A 21,404-nucleotide genomic window follows, 5' to 3' on the forward strand; every position below is an offset into this window, starting at 1 on the left:
CGTCTGAATAAAGCGAACTTAATCTTGGCTTACTTGGAAGGGCAAACAAAACACTACGAAAAAGTTAGGAAGAAATACGTTAGAGCCCGGAGTACGCTACATAAGATTGCGATAACTTCAGGATCCATATCTGTTGTGTTAACGGGCTCTGGCGTTGCTACTTCGCTTACCGGACCGGGAATAATCGTTGGAGTTCCTTTGGCCGGCGTTGGGGCAGCCTGTGGTATTATTTCTGCTGTTGCTACGGGCATTATGAAACAGTTGTCAAGCAAAATATCCAAGCATGACACGACAATAGCTCTGTCAAGGGCTAAAGTAAATACAATTACCGATCTTGTCTCAAAGGCTTTGCGTGACAGAAAGATAGACGACGTAGAATTTTCGCTTATTCTGGCCGAAGAAGACAAATACGAGAAATTAAAGACGGACATAAGGAATAAAAAAACAGTCGTAAAAGATCTTTCCGAGGAATCTCGCAAAAAGATCTACCAGGAGGCAAAAGAAGAGCTTCAAAGAAAGCTTGCTCAGTAAACATCTGCTTTGAAAAAAGCGAGACAGGATTTCATTTACATATCGAACGTCAGTCTAGAAATTACGCGTAATATAAATTCAGTGAATTATTACGCGTAATATAAATTCAGTGAATTATTACGCGTAATACTAATTATTTGGCGAATTATTACGCGTAATATGAATCATTTAGCGAATTATTACGCGTAATATAAATTCAGTGAATTATTACGCGTAATATGAATTATTTGGCGAACTATTACGCGTAATACGAATTATTTGGCGAATTATTACGCGTAATATGTTATTGTCGCCTCGGAATCCATCCTAACAGGGGGTGGCTGGGGTCTATTTCATAAAATATTTCGTAGATTACGTTAGGGTAATAAGGAATATCCTTATCCAGCCGACAAAACATCCACTCGGCTCTGCACATATCAGAAACCTCGGGAATAGACTTACCGGTAATTTCAGACCAAAAATAGGGAATAGCTTTGTAATATTTCCCTAGTCTTAATTGTTTAAGCGTTTTCCGTAGACTTTGCGGGGTTGTCTCTTCTAAGTGGTCTATGATTTTCTTCCTTACTTCGTCGCTCAAATATACCGGTCGATAACCTTGGATATGACTCATCCAGTCCCTAAAGTATTTTATTCTTTTGTATGGGGTCTTCTTACGACCTCCATTGGCGTAATATTGCTCTCTGGTAGCATTTGGTACGGCATTACGAATATTCTTACCACATTCGTAACACTGTGCTGACGTGTCGTCTTCTATTTGCATTTTCTTACCACAACAAATATACTCATTTGGCTTAGTAGGTACAAACTTGGGTTTCAAGCACTTTACACAAAAGTCATAAACAAACTCTTTACAATCTTCGCACTCCATATATAGACTAACATATTTAACTACATAAACACGGGATGCGGGTAATCGCGGTACGAATCGAGGAATTCACTTTAGACGGGTAATCCTCCGGTGGTCGTTGCGCTGGAACCCCCATCCCCTATACTACTCAAGGAAAGCTGTCAACATAATAAAAACCAAACCTTAGGCATTGATTAATAGATTAAAACATTTCCCCACCGTATCTTTAGGAACTGGGCTTATCCTAAACTGCACTACATTTTTTTTCGAAGCCATAGTCGGCTTTTTATAGCAAGTAGGTGAGCCTGCCCACAACTAGTAAATCATTTTTTAGCCCCGCCCTTTCACATCTAAAAGAATAAGTGATACACTGACCAAAGTCTTTGTCCTGATTCATACATGAAAACAATGAACTCCGACATATAATAATACTTGTGTGACTTTTCCTAGTGAAATGACCATATTGATAGTTATTAAACCAGTAAAACCCCATAGGCTCAGGCCTTCTTTCCACACCTTGTACAAGGTATTCATATGTCTCTATCATTGCAAGCTCACCGTTTTTTTCACTTCGATGCAAAGGCACGGCTATCTTTCAAGATGGCGCAGGGAACTGTGAAGTGGACTATTGATTCAAAGACTTGTTCAAACACTTATCAACTCATTGTTATACATATTGATCCTGTAGTTGGATTCTCCGTCTAAAGCTTTAACAAGGAAACTTAAGCAACTTGTGGATCCTATCTACTAAAGTCTACTTACATTCGGTTTATGCTCCAGTTTTGAGTTCTCTGTTTCTCAGGGTTACACTCGATTTCGTGCAGAATTTACATGTGTTCCAGTCAAAGTCAGTGGAATTTAAAAGTGTATATTCTTGAGGTTTGTTATTCTCACTTTACCGTTGATATTTGTGAGTGTCGCGATTCACTAAATAGTCTCTTATATTTTTGAGACGACAATATTTTGTGGTATTATCGTTTCAAAATTAAGGTTTCTGGTTGGCTAACGATCGACGAAAACGAAAGCTTGAGCGCGCGCTTGTAGACACGAGTAAAAAACGTCTGCGCATGCTCTGAATCCGTATGGAAATCAGTCAAAACATAAGTAAATTTGACTTTCAAACATGCCTTATAAATTGGACTTCACAAAATGCCAAAACTTAGTGTCCATGCTTGAAACTTGGTCTGACAAAAGTATATTCTCGGCCATTTTCGTATACTTGGAGAAAACAAACATTTATTTTCTCACTCAAACTCTTCAAAATTCTTAGAAAAAGTGCTGAAGTGCACGCAAACGTTTTTCTCTGGTGTTGCGCGCGTCAAATTTTTACGCTAGTTGCATGCGCCATAGCGCGCGCTCATAAGGAGAATTTCGCCTTTAATCAAAGAAAATTGGTCAGTTTTTTTCCTTTTTTGTGTTTTAAATTCTTTAGAATCGCAATATAAAACTATTTACGATTTTGAAACGACAATACCACGTAATATAGCCGTCAATATTTCGTGGTATTGTCGTCTCAAAATTTTAATTAGTTTAAAATATTTAGTCACTGATTCGAGGCTAACCCTGAATGGATTAGTCTGCAATCAAGGAACCCAGCGGTAATTTGGAACTCAAAACTAGCCTTTTGGACGATAAGGTATTCAATATATTTTTCAGGTTCGTAACCCTGTCGTCTTACTGGTATTCATAAGGTTTTGTATAGTTGGGTTTTCATTCAGTCCTTTCGATCACGTTCAGTCTATTAGTAACAAGCTAAGACGAATATCATATTCTTTCTTGATTAACTGACATACACCTGATAGATGTTGTGTTGCTTCACTTATACAGCTCGGTGTACGATAACTAGTGGAAGAGTGACGTCAGAGTTCCAAGTGCACTCAAGATAATCACTTGAGTATGTATTTTTACCTGAAATATCGATTTTTGTCCTGCTTTGGCAAGGAAATCCAGTGGAGGTCCATCAGGATTGAATTTACGAACTTTGGTTTTGGGAGCCTTTGGTATTTTTTTTGGTTTTTTGGATGTGGTCCAAGGTTGGATAATTGAAGATGTAATGTTATTCATTGAAATGTTTGGAGCCAGGGTAACGTTGCTTTGAAGAGTAGTTATATTGAGGACCAGAGATTGAGTTAACCGTGCAGATAATGACTCTATAGTTGTAGGACTAACGGCCAGAGGTTGGGTTAGCATTGTAGAGGATGACTCTATCGTTGTAGCTTTGAAGGTCAGAGGCTGAGTTGGCAGTGTAGAGGATGACTCTATTGTTGTAGCTTTGGTTTTGAAATACTCCACATCAGGATTACTCACTATTGGATGATATTCATAGAATAATATATTTCAATATAAAGTTGAGCATTGGTAGTGGTCTGTGGGTTGATGGATGGGTTGATGGGTGGGTTGGTAGGTGGGTTAGTGGGTGTGTTGGTCGGTGGGTGGGCAGGGGGGTGGGTTAGTTGGTTGGGTTGGTTTAATTTTTATCATTATTATTATTTATTTTCATTATCTAAAAGGATTACCTATATGAGGGTTTAATAAATATATAAATCTAAACATATAAATACGAAAAGAAAAAAATACTCAAAAAAATCATTTGAGGATACGTTGGGATTCGACGTCTTCAAGCAAAAATGCACTTTAAATAATTCCAAAATTATTGATTCCCCACTGTGCCATACCCCCAAGACATCCGCAGATCTGAGGCGTCCATATAGAATACGGACCTGACGACAATTAAGCCCTTCCTTTACCCTTGTTTGTACGGATTAAGCAGGATGATGTTCAAGCCGAAGCACAAGAGGAGAGACTAGCCGGCCCCAACATTTTACGCACGCCACGGAATCGATGGTAAATTTGATGGCGAAAAGTCTAGTTTATCTGGTGCATTGTTTTCACGGCTATTGTTGTGCTAATTTCTTAAAATCTTGGTCAAGTGCAAAAAAAAATTCCAGGACATAGAGTAAAGCCCTGGTTGAGCGATGTCAGTACATGGATGGGTGACCTGAAACTAGTGCCTACTCAATCTTTGATTTGTATTTTATTCATTTCTTTTTTCTTTTTATTTAAACATATGTTTTCCAAATACATCAACCACGAGTGCGAAAGCGTTGGGGGTTCTAGGGGATTGTTATGAGTGAAACAGCGTCAAGATAAACAGAACAAGCCTTTTAATACCGACGCAATACGCTACAAAACAGACCCATCATGTCTTGCGCTTTAGCACTGGGTTTCCACACCTAACACCTTTCCCCTATTAAAATTAATTGACAATATATTTTACGGCAAATATATATCACTTAGGGATTTTAACTAGTGTGCTTCACACCTATCAATTCAGCTTGTACGACTTTTGTTTCGTAGCTTGTGGTGCTGGAGCTAATGTCTTGACCTGGGTGCTCTTTTTGCCAACAGCTGTTCCATGAGAATCTTTGTCCCTTTTTAACTGATTTTCTTTAGGTTTTTGTTTATGATTGTTATTCTTTAGTTGTACCCTGTTTCTCCTTAAGACTTAGCTATCCACTGCAACATCATATGGACGAGATTCATGTTTTCGTACTACTGTTCCTTTTTTCCACTCTTGGCCTTAGGTTAGGTCCTCGGGTTTGACTCTCACCACATCTCCAGGTTTCAGGTCTTTTAAGTCTTTGGCATGTCTGTCATAGTATTCCTTGGCTTTGTTGTCCTTTGCAATTTTTCTTCCACGGCATTCTCTGGAATCTCTGAGTTTAGCAGTGATACTTTAATTGGTATTTCTGTCCTGGTGCGTATAAATATCTGAGCAGGGCTTGTGTCCATGCCTACGGTTGGTGTATTTCGCTGGTCTAGTAAAGCTTCATATCGATTCACACCGCTCTTTTCTGACTGCTTTTCTGAACACTGACTCGGCTTTTCCATTGCTTTGGCGGTGATGTGTGGACTTGGCGTGTTTGATGTTCTTCTGTTTGCAGAATTATATGAATTCAGCTGAGTCATAATTCTTTCTTGAGTCACTCACTAATTCATCAGGAATTCCCCATCTTGCAAATCGCTTTTGCATTATGTTGATAGTTTCAGCAGGTTTTTACTCAAGTCATATTCAATCAAATCACTGTAATAGTCAACCATGATCTAAAAAATAAAATGATGGTCTTTGTTCCACTCGAAGATGTCTGAGCCAACTTTGGACCAAGGTCTGTCAGGTTGCCTGGTTTCTTGGTTGAAAAGAGTCGCAGACGTCGCAGCTGGCAATCAACTATCTGAGGCCAGTATAATGTGATTATCGTTCGCCTTACGATTGATTCTGTGCCCATGTGAGCTCTGTGCAAAGTTTGAATTAGTGAATTGCTTAACGCCCAAGGTACGACAACACGATCACCTGCGTAAATGAGAGTATGTGGACCGCGTGGCACTAATGAAATAGTAGAAGTTAATATAGGTAAGTTGTAGTGCTTGGGAACGAGGTTATTCCGGGCCGAAAGCCCTTGGAATTAAATTCGGAAAAATTAATTTCCGACCTCGCTGGGATTCGAACCCACGACCTTCGGAATTGTACTACCGATGCTCTACCAGCTGAGCTAGAGGTCAGACTGAGAGCAGGCCGGGGTGAAATAGATGTTAGGTCGCGGTAATTATGATGCAAAGATGAGAAGAAGTTAATATAGGTAAGTTGTAGTGCTTGGGAACGAGGTTATTCCGGGCGAAAGCCCTTGGAATTAAATTCTCATCTTTGCATCATAATTACCGCGACCTAACATCTATTTCACCCCGGCCTGCTCTCAGTCTGACCTCTAGCTCAGCTGGTAGAGCATCGGTAGTACAATTCCGAAGGTCGTGGGTTCGATCGCAAGAGAGGTCGGAAATTAATTTTTCCGAATTTAATTCCAAGGGCTTTCGCCCGGAATAACCTCGTTCCCAAGCACTACAACTTACCTATATTATCTTCACCTGCGTAAATGATTCCGTTGTTTATGGAAAGTCCATCTTTAATACTCCAGAAGGGTTAAATGTCAGTGGGGATGCTTTTTGTGTCTGTCCAACCATTGGCTATGTAACAGTAATGATAAAGGGGTAAATTATACACCGTGAAAAGATGAAAAAATGAAAAAACTTACTGAAATTTCGGACGCTAGTCATTCGTCGGAGTAAAAGAGAAAAAGGTTATGTAGCGGGCCAGTAACTGCAGTGTTTTGTCTTGAGTAGTTGCTGCGATGATATCTATTTGGAAGCGACTAGCTGTAATGTTTTCCGCTTCGTGATCAGATCCTTCAGAAAGAATGTTGGTGGTCTCTATTTCTTGTTCTATTCTACTTCTTGTCAGATTTATGCTGAGAGTATCAGCGATAAAAAGCTCATTTCTTTTCACATACTTGAACTCTGTGTCATATCCCATGATGATTTTGCATAACATTCTTTGTAATCTTATGGGATCCTCAACTGGCTTTCTGAAGACTGCTGCAAGAGGCTTGTGATGATTGTGAACTGTTGTTTTCCTCCCGTAAGTGTAGGTGTGAAATCTTGTAAAACCATATACGCAACACTTAGCATCTCTTTTTCAACCTTCTTTACGTACGTTTCGGTTAATGCTCTGGATACATAGGAGATAGGTTGGTTTTCCTGCATGAGACACGCTCCTAATCCACTTGAGGATGCATCTACTTGTATCTCTACAGGTTCAGATGGTTTGAAATATCTCAGCAACGGTGCTTAGGAGATTAGCATTTTGATCTCGTCGAAAGCCTTTTGTTCGTTTTCTTCCCAGATGAAAAGCGATTTCTTTTTTAGAAGTGCTCGCAGTGGTTCAGACTTAGTAGATAGATCTTCAGCAAATCTTGACAGATTTGTTACAACGCCCAGTAGTTTTCTGACTTCATCTTTGTTTGTTGGGGCTGGCATGTTTTGGATGCATTCTTGCTTTTTGCATCAAGTTTGATCCCTTGGTCTGTTAGAACCGCACCCATGTAACACAGCTCGGTTTTTCTTAGCCAAAACTTGTCTTTGTTGAGTGTCTAATGTTCTTTTGACGGCATCTGTCCATCAATGAGAGCAATCTTTGACCATGATTCTGTGTTGCTTTCTCTGTATCATTACCTTTCACCCCAGACAAGAATGTCATCTGCTATTGTTTTAACACCTTGCAGCCCTTTTAGATTATCAACTATTCAGTCTTCTCTGGAATTCTTCAGGCGCAATGCTGATACCAAATGGCATCCTGTTCCACCTCATTCGTCCCAGAGGTGTGTTGAAAGTAGATAGTAGGGAACTTTCTTTAGCAAAAGGTACATGCCAGAAGGCAGACTTGACGTCAGCAATTGAAAATTGAAAAGTATCTGGGCGTAACTTTATTATCTGATTTTACGTGTAAAGGTTATTTCTTGCAAGATAAATCAACGTCTAAGTCTTTTACGTAAGATAATGGATCTGCTCCCCTTGAATACACGTTTACTTTTTTACGATAGTTAAATTCTTCCAATTTTAGACTATGCAGATATTGTATGGGGAGACAAGAATAACATAGAAATAATGAAATTTCTACACTATATTACAAAATAAGTTTTCCCAGAACAAAACCAATAAGTTAAGTACTCAGCTGAGTGATTTTCCAGTATGCTTACAGCTCAGAAGACAGGTAGTTTCGAAGGTGATAAATCATGAAGCTTGGTTCGGAGCCAAAATCAGTGAGACACAAATCAATTAATTTCCTTGAAGAAGACAGGGATAAATGTGGAAATTAAAAAATCTGCCATCACCGAGGAAAAAACTACAAAAGACAAATAGAGATTACTTCATGGAAAGCGCGCGCGTACGGGATTTTCGCACGAGTTTGTGAAGTATCTGAAATCGAACGAGTGAGCGAAGCGAACGAGTGAGATTTCAGATACAAAACCAACGAGTGGGAAAATCCCGTACAAAGCGCTTTCCATGCTGTAATCTATCTATTTTATAGATACTGAGATTTTGTTGTTTTTATTTATTCATCTTTAATGGGTTCTCTAAAAAAATACAAAACTGCTGTATTTTAAAATTCTCATGGCGCAGAATGCCCGGACATATTGCCTTTGCCGCCTCATTTGCATACGCTCGTAATCACTGAAGCGCGCGGGAAGTTTGAAAATTTTGACTCGATTTACAAAAGAATGAGTCAATTTTGCGACAGACACGTTAATACAAGACAACTTTTCTTGGACTTGCGTTTACAAAATACCGGGCTTGCGGCTTGAAAACTAAAGTTGAAATATCAAAGTAATACTTCGCAGTTAAAAAACAGAAATTAGAACGACATAAATAGTATCCATTTGCCTTCGAAAACCGGTAATTTTTAAGAAATTTTATATGTAGGCAACTTTTGAACTAAAATTTACTTGTCTCATATGAAGAAATGTTGACGCTTGCGACCTGAATATTAAAGACTCTCTTGTATATTCAGCAACAAGCCCAAAATCATTATTAAACTATTTTGTTTAATAGTATCCATTTTCATCTAAAGATTTTAATGAGGATTTTGGTGAACATGGTTCATTATTATTCATAGAAAAGAGAACTAAGCTCCGCCTCCTCACTGCCTCAAGTGATCCATATGTACATTTTCGCTAAAGAACCAGCAGAATCATGAGTGATGTTTGGATTCATTTGTTTATAGTTTCTTGGCATCGAATGAACTATAAGATGCCGTATTCCAGTATGAGTCTAATCTTATAGATTACTAGATAGTATGAATCACTAGAATCATGAGTGCTGTTTGGATTGTTTATAGTTTCTTGGCAACGAATAAACTATAAGATGCCGTATTGCAGTATGAGTTTACTCTTAGTAGGTCTATGAATCACTAGAATCATGAGTGCTGTTTGGATTCATTTGTTTATATAGCTTCTTGACAACGAATAAACTATAAGATGCCGTATTCCAGTATGAGTTTACTCTTAGTAGGTCTATGAATCACTAGAATCATGAGTGCTGTTTGGATTCATTTGTTTATAGTTTCTTGACAACGAATAAACTATAAGATGCCGTATTCCAGTATGAGTTTACTCTTAGTAGGTCTATGAATCACTAGAATCATGAGTGCTGTTTGGATTCATTTGTTTATAGTTTCTTGGCAACGACTAAACTATGAGATGCCGTATTGGAGTATGAGTTTACTCTTAGTAGGTCTATGAATCACTAGAAGCATGAGTGCTGTTTCGATTCATTTGTTTATAGTTTCTTGGCAACGACTAAACTATGAGATGCCGTATTGGAGTATGAGTTTACTCTTAGTAGATCTATGAATCATTAGAATCATGAGTGCTGTTTGGATTCATTTGTTTATAGTTTCTTGGCAACGAATAAACTATAAGATGCCGTATTCCAGTATGAGTTTACTCTTAGTAGATCTATGAATCATTAGAATCATGAGTGCTGTTTGGATTCATTTGTTTATAGTTTCTTGACAACGAATAAACTATAAGATGCCGTATTCCAGTATGAGTCTAATCTTATAGATTTGTTTGGATTGTTTATAGTTTCTTGGCAACGAATAAACTATAAGATGAAGTATTCGAGTATGAGTTTACTCGTAGTAGATCTATGAATCACTAGAATCATGAGTGCTGTTTGGATTCATTTGTTTATAGTTTCTTGACAACGAATAAACTATAAAATGCCGTATTGGAGTATGAGTTTACTCTTAGTAGATCTATGAATCACTAGAATCAGGAGTGCTGTTTGGATTCATTTGTTTATAGTTTCTTGACAACGAATAAACTATAATATGCCGTATTGCAGTATGAGTTTACTCTTGGTAGATCTATGAATCACTAGAATCAGGAGTGCTGTTTGGATTGTTTATAGTTTTTTGGCAACGAATAAACTATAAGATGCCGTATTGGAGTATGAGTTTGCTCTTAGTAGATCTATGAATCACTAGAATCATGAGTGCTGTTTGGATTTTTTCGTTTATAATTTCTTGGCAACGAATAAACTCTAAGATGCCGTATTCGAGTATGAGTCTAATCTTATAGATTACTAGATCTATGAATCACTAGAACCATCAGCGTTGTTTGGATTGTTTATAGTTTCTTGGCAGAGTAAACTATAAGATGCCGTATTCCAGTATGAGTCTAATCTTATAGATTAGTAGATAGTGTAATATTCTTCCCCGTGCATTGTTATCCATGAGATGGTAATAAGGAATGGGGATAGCTCTGGCCTGGGACACGCCTAGGCCAAAGCGAGAAGTGCATTGAGGGTAATTCAAACCCGGCTTCCTTTGGGCGGGCGGGTGGGACAAAGACGATGTTTGACCGGCTGCCTCGAGTAGAGTGACACTATAGGACCACGTGAAGGGCTTTTATTATCTCATTTGCATAATCCCCGGGGACTCAAATTAGCAATGCAAATTGAGTTTGCATAGTTACTATATATACAATTAGGGTACTGGGTACTAGGTAACCGCCAAAATTTGAAGTGTTTAATTACAGAACTCATGGTTCTGGACACGGTACGGTCATTGTCCAACCCATGCAAAAACACTCTACTCCCCCAACACTACGTTAAAGCAAAATCTTAGCCTCACTAATCACCACCGAACCAAAGCATTCATTGCCTTTTAGGACCCTCAAAAGCCTGAGAGAAGCCTTCTAATGAATTTGCGCGTCTATACGTTTCGCCGGTATCAATAGGCAAATTCGCTAGTCTTGCTGCCAAAGTCTTTTGCGATGCCCGGCTACCCAAAAACTGGCTAAATTCGCACTCCAACGCTGATTTTTGCTTGGTATATCTTGACGAGTCCCGCTGGTTCTTAAGTTCCTGACGTCGTGCCACTATCAGCTCTTCATCAATCGTTAATTTTTCCCCGAGCCGTCGCACCGAGGTGTTTAGGGATGGCCTCTGATAACCACACTGTTGGCAAAACCTGAAGCTTTCATCATTAGGGTAGTTACACCGTGGACACGCCACTGCAAGAGTAAACAACTTGGGCACCCTTGGCAATTCCTAAGCACGTCAATGAAATACGACAATCAGAAGCGCGTTATCCGCAACACCCACATTGTAGCTGGACATGGTATGGGGCTGTAACCAGACTTAGACGGAGCTAGCAGGACATGACTATCTCCCTTTTCTCCTAGACACAATCTCCCTGAACAGCGCGCCATTAGCTCCGGCCACCAATACGGGTGAGGAGTGAGCGCTGGGACGATTGTAGAAAAAGGCCTCTTAAAGTTAGTCAACAATCGAAGTACAGGGCCTATCAGGTTAAAAGGAGGAAAGACATACGGATTCATCATGTTTGGTGCAGCATGCAGGTCTTGGGCAAATAGGTTTACACCCCTCGACATAGGGCTTGGGGCTGGTGAAAAATGGGGTAGAGAAATGTTGTTCTTGCCTCTCACTACATTAGAATCTAATGCCATTAGATCAAAGGAGTGGCCCGTCTTACCCCCAAACTCATCATCCACTTGCGCAAACGACTCTAGGGACAACTTTGTGTCGCTCCGCGACAACCTTCGGGAGGGGGCATCCGCTTTGTTAGAACAAGACTGGATAAACTGCAAGTTGAGATGAATATTTCGTGAAGAAACTTCCCAAAACAACTGCTTCGTGACTCTGACTAATTCGAGAGAGGTTTTACCCCCTTGAGACTTCCACGCTCCAATCATAACCTGACTATCAACAAGAGCGTCCACCCTAGAATTACAAATGTCATCGGGGAAAGCTCTTATAGCGTACACCAGTGCCTTCATCTCCTTGGCAGAAATGTTGAGCGTCTTGTCATTGACGTCCCAATAATCTCCAAAAGAGATGTCTCCGCACCCACGGTGAATGACACAACCCCAGCCATATCCGGAGGCATCCGTGGACAGAGAGAAGGTATGGTGTTTTTCGTCCCTCCAAGGAATGAATTCATCCCAGTTGTCAAGAAAGCGCCAATAAGACACTTCCTCTCTCTGAATCTCGTTCAAGATGACTGCATCCTTCCCCGCACGCTCGGGCCGAGCTTTACTGATCTCTCTGATAAACAGCTTTGCTGCTGGAACTGCCAATGACAAGGAAATGCATTTGCCTTGGAAACGCTGAAGCGTTTTTAGTGGTATGGGCTGTTTACCAGTGAGAATGAGTTCCCTTAACGCGGCAAAAGACTCCTTCTAGCGTTGTGGTATCAGGAATGACTGCTTCTCAGAGTCGACAATAAGGCCCAGGTATTCTAATGAAGTTGTAGGAACGAGAACAGACTTCTTTATACCAATTGTATAGCCCAATGCTATCAGCACGGACAGCACCACATAGAGGGCAGCCTCTGCTGCTTCGTAACGAAAAACTTTCTCACGCTCTTGTGGCAACTTAGCCCACCGACCGGTCGCAGTAATGAGCTCACCATTCAACCGATCATCTATGTACAACGAGCAAGGGACCCCTTGCGATCTCAAAAACCCTGTTGCTGCCCGACCGATGGTGTGATATATGTAGGGGGAGATTTTCCATCCAAAGGGTAGCGTTGTGCATACAAACCATAAGCCCCCAAATGAGAAGCCTAAATACGTTTGGGAGTTATCTGTGACCATCACGTGGTCATAGCCGGACTTGTCGTCACACTTTGTAATAAACGACGACTTGTAAACATACCGGGGAACATCCGCTAGACGATCTAATGAGAAGGGAGCATCTTTCATCCAGAGGTTCAGGAACCTCGCGTCCAGACAAAGCCGAGGTTTCGATGGCTCAACTATCAATGGCATCACCAGGTGCGGTGGGTCATCCGAACCCACCTCTCCCCATACTCTAAATGCACCAGATGTGAGACGCCCAAGTATCTCAGAGGAGATGAACTCTGAAAACTCTTTACAGGATGGGTGATTCGCAAACATCTTGCGCGGGGGTAACTCTGTCTTGTACCTCGACCCTTTGAAGGATCCCGAAAATGGCTGAGAAAATTTGAGGATGTCCACCTTGTTTTTTATCCACTCCTCAATTCGCTCCTTTTGTGGATGTTCTTGGAGCAGTTCCGCCCAAGCTTGAACATTTTGATGAACACCCCCGAATGAGAAATGTTTGGGGTCCCTAAGTTTGAGAGTATATAGATCCGGGACCACACCCGTTGAAATTACTGCTCTCCAGTAAACTGGAGTCTTTTCTCGCCCCTCCTGACCGGGAACGCCGTCGATATCCACCCACAATCGATTCACTTGGAATTGTCTTGGCTCGATTGCTTTTGCCATTCTACGGAATTCCCACCACTTGTCAACATCAACTGAAGGCTCGAACTTCCTCTTATGTCCCGTTGTCTGGAGAAAAACCGGTTCAAACCAGGATTCAAACACAGACAAGTGGATAAAGCCAAGACACATCGAAATAAGACAAGATATTTATTGACGCGATAGGATACCGACGGGTTCCCGATCAGGAGAGAGCAACTTCAACACGCCTGTACAGGTCGTCTGGTGGTTGGCCGTAGTGGACAACCAGCAGGAGTCGTTCCCCCCGATATGGAAGACCTAAAACAGTAAGTATCCACCTCTCTAAAGACAAGACGTATGCCCGACATGCACGTCATAATAAATTTTTTTTTTTTCTTTCGCATATCACACATCGGATTCCCTTTATTATTGATTGCATCCGGAGTATTTATAAGATGTCGGCCTGTTAAGTAGTATCTCCACTACAATTCCTACACGTCTTGGACGAGTTAAGCTTTCAAAAACAAAAACCAAGGGAAACCCCAAAATCCCACAATAAACAATATGAACTATAAATTGTTCAAACATGAACCAAGCATGTACATGTTTAAAACAATGCGACGATTGTTTGCTCATTAGTCCATTAAAGAACCACATTATTAACCCCCAGCATTCATCTATTATTACAACCATAGGCATTTCGTTACGTTTTAACTAAGCCATATGTTTTGCTAACAATATTCCCTCTTGCCACACAAACATTAACGCCCAACATGCAATATTTCCAGCCACACTGTCAATGTTCGAGTCTCACAGACAATATTTCACGCCTCACGGGCAGCATTCGAAACCACATGGCGATCTACAAATGTCACGGGTAAACAATTTCAAGCCTCACAGGCACTATTTCCACTATCGCGCGTACTCAATCTTTTAAGGGTCACAGAAAATATTATTAAAGTTCCACAGGCAATGTCTCAAGCCTCACAGGCAATGCTCAAGTCGCACAGGCAATGCTCAAGTCTCACAGCTTATATTTCAAGCCTCACAGGCAACATTTCAAGCCTCACAGGCAATATTTCAAACCTCACAGGCCAGGCAATATTATTCAAGCCTCACAGGCAATATATTAGTCAAGCCTCACAGGCAATATATTAGTCAAGCCTCACAGGCAATATATTAGTCAAGCCTCACAGACAATATTTCGAGCCTCACAGGCAATATTTGTCAAGCCCCACGGGCAATATTTTGAGCCTCACAGGTAATATTTCAAGCCTCACAGGCAATATTTGAAGCTTCACCAGCCAGGCAATATTATTTAAGCCTCACAGACATTACACATCCTTAACTGAAATACACCAGTTCATAAAGTTTATAGTGAATATGAAAACAAAATACAACAACAGCCGGAAAGATTAAACTTGGCACCAACGGCGATACCAGAATGCAAATTACGCGACTAGAAAACTTCGAACTAATATACGAAGCACACTAACTTAAAACTTCAGACCCAACGCTACGAACGACTAGGAACATAAACAACGCACTAGCGAAAGGAATATTACCTGAGGCGCTGCTTCCTGGACGTCAGGAGCAGCGGCATCTTGAGCGGGGTTTTGTGCTCCATCCTGCACAGCAGCATTCCGGTCCGCACCTTCGGGAGGATTTTGAGCAGCATTTTGAGCCGCATTTTGAAGCGGCGGCACATCTTCTACTGGTTTTAACACTCGAACAACTTCTTCTTGAGGTGGAACAACCGGAGCTTGTTCGGCCATATCACAGGAAGACGGGTTTGAAATACCAAATACTATAACAAAGACGATGTTTGACCGGCTGCCTCGAGTAGAGTGACACTATAGGACCACGTGAAGGGCTTTTATTATCTCATTTGCATAATCCCCGGGGACTCAAATTAGCAATGCAAATTGAGTTTGCATAGTATGAATCACTAGAATCATAAGTGTTGTTTGGATTGTTTATAGTTTCTTTGCAACGAGTAAACTATGAGATGCCGTATTCGATACTATGTACTTATTGACTGAGTGGGAGGGCCGTACGGGAAAATATTTGGCTCGAGGTGATGCCGTACGGACCGAGCGCAGCGAGGTCCGTACAAATGACCGAGAGCCAAATATTTTCTCGTACGGCCCGACCTAACTCAGTCAATAAGCATTTTATCATATGACCCTCACGAAAATAAAAATAATTAAAAAAAAGAAAGCGCGCGGATTCGAGCAGGGCCGGACGGGTTTTTCCGGCCCGCTTACGTCAACCCGTCCGGCCCCCATCACGTGACTTTTTCCAATGGTTTTATTAGAGCGCGCGAGCAGGGCCGTACGGGTCATATGATAAGTATTCGTATTAAGATACCTATGCCGTAAAAGTACAAGAATCTTGTCAATCATGAGATGATTGACAAGATACTAAATATTCTGTTTGAGTCATATGCAGTTCACGTGACGGCAATAACCAATAACAATGCGCTATTGGGATGCTTTTGTTTCAGCGCGCCTAATTTGAATATGTCCGTAAAACAATAGGCATTCTGCGCCACGCCTCCGAAAAGCTAAAAGCTTAAAAGCTACATGTAAAAATGTCACTATTTAAATCAAAAGACATATCTGGTACAAAGTAAATAGCAAAACGTTTAACTTCTAAAGCAAATATGAAACTGTTCTTTAGAAAATAACGAAATAAGCAACCAAAATCAGTGGTCAATGAAGTCTTATAAACTTTTTGTCAAAGCGGAGGGCTGTCTTCGTCTCGACGATTCAAACACACGCTTGATGCGTCATGAAGCTACGTGTTGACTCTGTTAATTTGAATGAGTTATCGGTGAAAGTCGGCGACTTGTTTAAAGTTTTTATTGTCATGTCAAACTGTCCTCATTGAAAAACTGCTCCACTGAATGGACCTGCTGCAAGGAAACTTGAACTTTTCATGAATGAAGATTCACGGCACTCGGTGCCCACTGCACTTTGTAAACTGTAAATTTTTGGAGTTGAGAAATTCAGTCAGCAAACTTGCATCTCTTCGTGTTTTGACAGAGTATTTCTGTTTTTGTTTTTTTTTTTTTGGTCTTCGATAAACTTGTCTATAGGTTTGTCTAGAGACACAAATCTTCTTGATTGTTCAGCCATCCTCACAAATATCTCCTAGCTCTTGATTAGATAAGTTTAATTTGAACTACGAACAACTTGAATACACTGAAAATATTTGAAAGCTGCTCGACAAAGCTACCCGCGATGACCGCGAAAACATGATTCGCTTCGACAGTGGTTTGCGATTGGACGAAACGCTTTTTTCACGTGTGACAAATCGTTTCGCTTTTCTGATTGGCTAAAAAAAGTCGCGAACTTGTTTTTCACACAGGGAAATTTCATAAGAAAATCTCAGTATGTATAAAATAAATTTGGTTTGTCAACTGCATGAAACTTGCTTGTCAACCAAAGATGCAAGGTTCAAACTGTTCGCGCGCGTTTCCCTTCCTGAATATTATTTGTTATATTAAAATGTGCTAATTTTGAAGTAAAAGTTGTTCGGAGTTTTTGCATCTGTATATTAACAAGAAATCATATATTAGCTTGAACGTAAACGATCGCTTCGCCGGTTGTTGCTAGCTTCATTTTTACAATCTGACCAATCAGAAATTACATAATAAAAATAGTTCAGGAAGTAAATGAGAATGCGCAAGAGCTAAAATCGATTTTTGAATGATTATCATAGGTCAAGGAAGTGTGGTCTCTTACTTCAAACTTTCTTGTTTTAGCTCATTCTATCCATGTTTATGTAATTTATACATGCTTTTAAAAATACCAGACTAAGAATGGGTATAATCAGAACAAACTAATAAATCAAAAGGGAAGCTCCATGTAGCGTGGGAGAAAGTTAAATTGTTTTGAATAACTCAAGAGGGTAATCAAAACTCTAGATATGGTCCAGAGAACGTTTTGACTTTTTTGGTTTTTGTCCTGCCGATGAGGGGGGAAGGGCTGAGGACTCAGACAGCCCAACGGCTTGTTGTGAAATTGGGTTGTCACTGCCGCCAGTCAAGAACATAAAAGGTACCATCTAATTACTTTTGATTGACGGCGAACTACTGAGTTCGCAGAACTTACAGAAAACCGCAGTAAAGGCTTGTCAAGTTATTAACTCTTTTTGTATCCCAATAAATACTCTATATTTTTGGTAGTGATATCTAAGCTCTAACGATAGAGAAGTATAAACGAATTGTATAGCTATTAATAAAAATACCCACCGCAAGCATAGATAACATTTAGGTACTTGTCCACGTCAGGGCAGTCATTACCAAAGTTTTCAGCATTAGCCACAAATTTACACTCTGGCTTATAATCGCACATCTGCTTTACTATGTCTTTTGTATGTAATATGTAACATGATCTGTCAGCATTCGCACCACTAGCACATATGACATCCATAGCACGGCCAAATGACGCTGCTTGGATCTCCAGGAGACTGGGACTAGGACAACTTAGGCTAATGGAGTCATTTTGGCAAACGTACTTTGAATTGACGTTATCCAGCTGAGGAAAGTCTAAAAGAATATGTGTTAGTATTATTCACTAAAATAGCTTAGTTATCTATTACGAAGAGGCTCGCAAAACGCAAAATAAACCTTGGCATTGTGCACCAGGTTTTTATCTAGTGCATATCACTTTCTGTTTTACTTTCTTAAAAATGTCCTATAGCAAGAGTGAAACTATGGGCTTCAACGTAGATGAATCCATTAGGAAAATAAATCCTAATAACCGTGAATAACCGTGATCATGTAATAAATGTCAGGAATTTCCGCGTAGCGCGGAATGGTTTCCTGAGGAAAATTGTGTCTGGACGGTATACTTGAAAGAATGTCCCTCACACAAGGATATAAAGAAGGGACTTATTCTACCAACAACAAGTTGAAGGCCAGCTAAACACGCGTTTCAAATATCAAACGCCGGAACAGCTTCGTAAGATAACTAGCAGCCCGTTCAAAACGTTGGCCATATACAATTTCTTAATTATATGATCATGTTTGCAGAATTGAAAATGACGCACTGCAGAAAGAAGTGTGTTAGCCAACAGACACATCTAATAATGATGTTTTGGGAGTGGACCAACAACAAGCCTGTGAATGTGATCATGATGACTAGAGCAAAAATAACCTTGAGTGCTTATTGGAACATCGTTTTTACGTGATGACGATGAATTGTATGTAGTGTTTAATGTAATATATTAAAAGGATTTCTTGCTTTTGAACGGCGCATCTTTTGCAGTGCATATCAAACCGCAGTTTCCAACTACACATTAGAAACACTTTTGTCTATAATCACTTATCTCTAATTGTGAAACGCACAATTGTCCAATCATGAGTGATAATGACTTTTGTCGCAAAAAGCCGAACCCTAAACAACTTCAACCCCAACATAAATCATTTCTAATTGCTGCTAATTCGTTCCACCCGAAGTATGAAATAAAAAAACCTGCTTTCAGACTAGGAAATGAATCGAGAGATAGTGATTGCTTTAGTTATTTTTTTAAGAATAACCACGTGACAGCAGCATGTTCAAGACTGAGGCCTTTTGCGCAGAAATGTTGGCAGCTTCAGAAAAAGAAATTTGCATAGCAAATAAGACATAAACTTAGTCTAGTTTTTAAAGATTCCTTTAATTTTTGGCTCGCTTTTCTTGCCTTAGTGCACAGTTCCAAAAGGGGGCATTTTTATTAACTCTGCCTAAAACTCGTTTTACCAGATTCCCGGCCAAAGTATCCGGTATCGAAAGACCAAAGCTAGCTTGGAGGCTCAAACAAAGCTTTTATGTCCCGCCTGAGATATTTATCTTCAAATTTTATCTGCATGTAATGAACGTATACAACGTTTCTAAAATATTCTTTAGATTATTTGCATGGTTAATATGTTTTACGTGCTGAAATAAGTTTAGAAATTATTTCTGTTAGATATCTTTGCAGGTCAGATGTAAACTGTAGATAAAGATCAAAAAGTGAAATGATTAAGGAAAACACAGGATGAAAAGTCTTTTTGAAATAAGGCCTTTTTTGTTGTTCGCTTTTCTTTCATTTTCGATTTAACCGTTTAGGTAGTTCCAGTTTCTTTTTATCTTTTTTATTTTATCTTAAGATCTTCCATTAATTCCTACAAATAATGCAAAAGCGAACATTGCTTTGCCTTATAAATTACTGTGTTTTCGTACACCCATATGACTCTCCACCACCTCTTGTCATTGATAATTAGTATTACACATATTTTATCATGACATGAAACACTTGAATTTGTTTCTTTTATCATGGGGTTGTTCCAGGCTTTGATAAGATAGAAAGTTTTATTTCTCCTAGCCACCATGTTTGACCGGTGATTCAGCACGGAACTGATTTGATTTTGGCAACACACTGAACTTAATTGTGAATTGGTTGAAGTTTAAAGCAGTCCCTGTAGTGTTTATAATCGAATGTTATTACAGCCATATTATGGTTACTTGACCAGAAATGTTTCACATTGTTTCGCTTTCGAGGTGAATTCCGTGCTTTCCTTTAAGTTAAATACTTTAAAATGTCACTATAGATTTTGGCTTTTAATCCACATTTACGATTTCATGTTTTGTATGTAATTCCCATAGAACTTATGGGCTTTGTCCTTTGGTTTTCTCAACAAAAAAACAGGTGGATTAGTGAAATTTATCGCACTAATTTTAGAATCCCATAAAGGCTTTATGTCTTTAAAAATCTAACTTTAAACCTTCGATTTTGAAAATTCCATGCAACAAATAGTTTTTAAAAAGTAGATTTGTTAGGAACTGTAGCCGGTTTTAACCGGCACTAATCTGACCGAATGTTTTATTGCTGTTATGTATGAAACCTCGAAATCTGTACACCGTTATTGACAAAACCCCTAAAAACATTGTAACAAACAACAACAACCAAATAACAATCATAGAAATAAATTCAATTTGAGATATTTATTTTTACCAAACGATCGTATCGCCAAAAAATATCATAAATGCAGCAAGTTTTTTCTCTACGGGTCAAGTTTTACAAAATCGAAAACTGAGAGTTTGAGTTTATTGTTACGGTTTCAAGGTGTAAGTAATCCTAGCATTTTTGATATTGTGTGTTTTATTTGCACTTATCACGAGCTTTTCAAAATAAGCTTCTTGTATAGCCAAAGGGTTTTACTTTAATCAGTTTAGCGTTCGGGTTTACTTAAGAAACCAAAATATTTGCACCTTCAAGGCTCTAGAAGTACCTTGAAGATAAAGAGCGCAGGATTTTTAATCTCTTGCGGAAAAAAAAACCCAAACAGCTGCGATTCCAGTTAAAGGCAGCAAAGGTTTCCCCTTTTCCCCAATTTTTACACAATTATTTAAGTGTCCCTTTTTATTGATCACACCATTATCATGGCTTGCTGGAATTAGAATATAGAACTTACCTGTTACTGCTGAGCAATCAAAGTTATTCACTTTCATGAAACTGACTACCACAATCAGCCAAACATATCTGCAAATCAGTTCCATGTTCGTTTTCCGATGTAAAATCGACAAGTTTGAAGTTTTTTCCTTGATTGTTCTTAGATCCAAAAGAAGTCAGCTCGCACTGCACTGTACAGCATAGTATTATATTGTTTACTGAAAAACTCTATTATCAAACCTCGGCATAAGCCTACCTTTGTACACTCTAATTGGATTTTTCTATGTAAATGGAAGGGAAGTTAATAATAGATGATCAAAGACTAGGCTTACTTTCTTGTTATCTCTCTCTTCCTGTAAGTACTGACAGTAAACCGTGTACTCATAGTGATAGCCGGCCGCCACATGACTGTATTTCACTTGCCGAAACCTTCAAATCTGAACGACAATAAATTCACAACACTAACTCTGATAAATCTC

General features: G+C 39.5%; 1 protein-coding gene across 1 annotated transcript; it reads right to left on the reverse strand.

Moving 5' to 3' along the window:
• Nucleotides 1-1,364: 1,364 nt before the first annotated feature.
• Nucleotides 1,365-21,313, reverse strand: LOC116294598 (uncharacterized). Its single transcript, XM_031702230.2, has 3 exons — nucleotides 20,948-21,313; nucleotides 17,762-18,058; nucleotides 1,365-3,684 (listed from the first exon to the last, which is right to left on the reverse strand). The coding sequence occupies exons 1-3, from the start codon at nucleotides 21,030-21,032 to the stop codon at nucleotides 3,221-3,223; spliced, it is 846 nt and encodes a 281-aa protein (XP_031558090.2). The 5' UTR covers nucleotides 21,033-21,313; the 3' UTR covers nucleotides 1,365-3,220.
• Nucleotides 21,314-21,404: the final 91 nt, after the last annotated feature.

Source organism: Actinia tenebrosa, unplaced genomic scaffold, assembly GCF_029948245.1.
Source record: "Actinia tenebrosa isolate PJP-AT-01 unplaced genomic scaffold, QUT_ActTen_1.0 PGA_scaffold5__44_contigs__length_20552954, whole genome shotgun sequence".
Classification (NCBI taxonomy): Eukaryota; Metazoa; Cnidaria; class Anthozoa; order Actiniaria; family Actiniidae; genus Actinia; species Actinia tenebrosa.

What these genes read in the sequence shown, in the direction of transcription:
- LOC116294598 (XM_031702230.2), bottom strand. Translation starts at nt 21,032, where the DNA reads ATGGAACTGATTTGCAGATATGTTTGGCTGATTGTGGTAGTCAGTTTC. An exon ending in TGATTGCTCAGCAGTAACAG is followed by an intron (nt 18,059 to 20,947) that starts GTAAGTTCTATA and finishes ATATTCTTTTAG; the next exon opens with ACTTTCCTCAGCTGGATAAC. An exon ending in AAATGTTATCTATGCTTGCG is followed by an intron (nt 3,685 to 17,761) that starts GTGGGTATTTTT and finishes ATCATCCAATAG; the next exon opens with TGAGTAATCCTGATGTGGAG.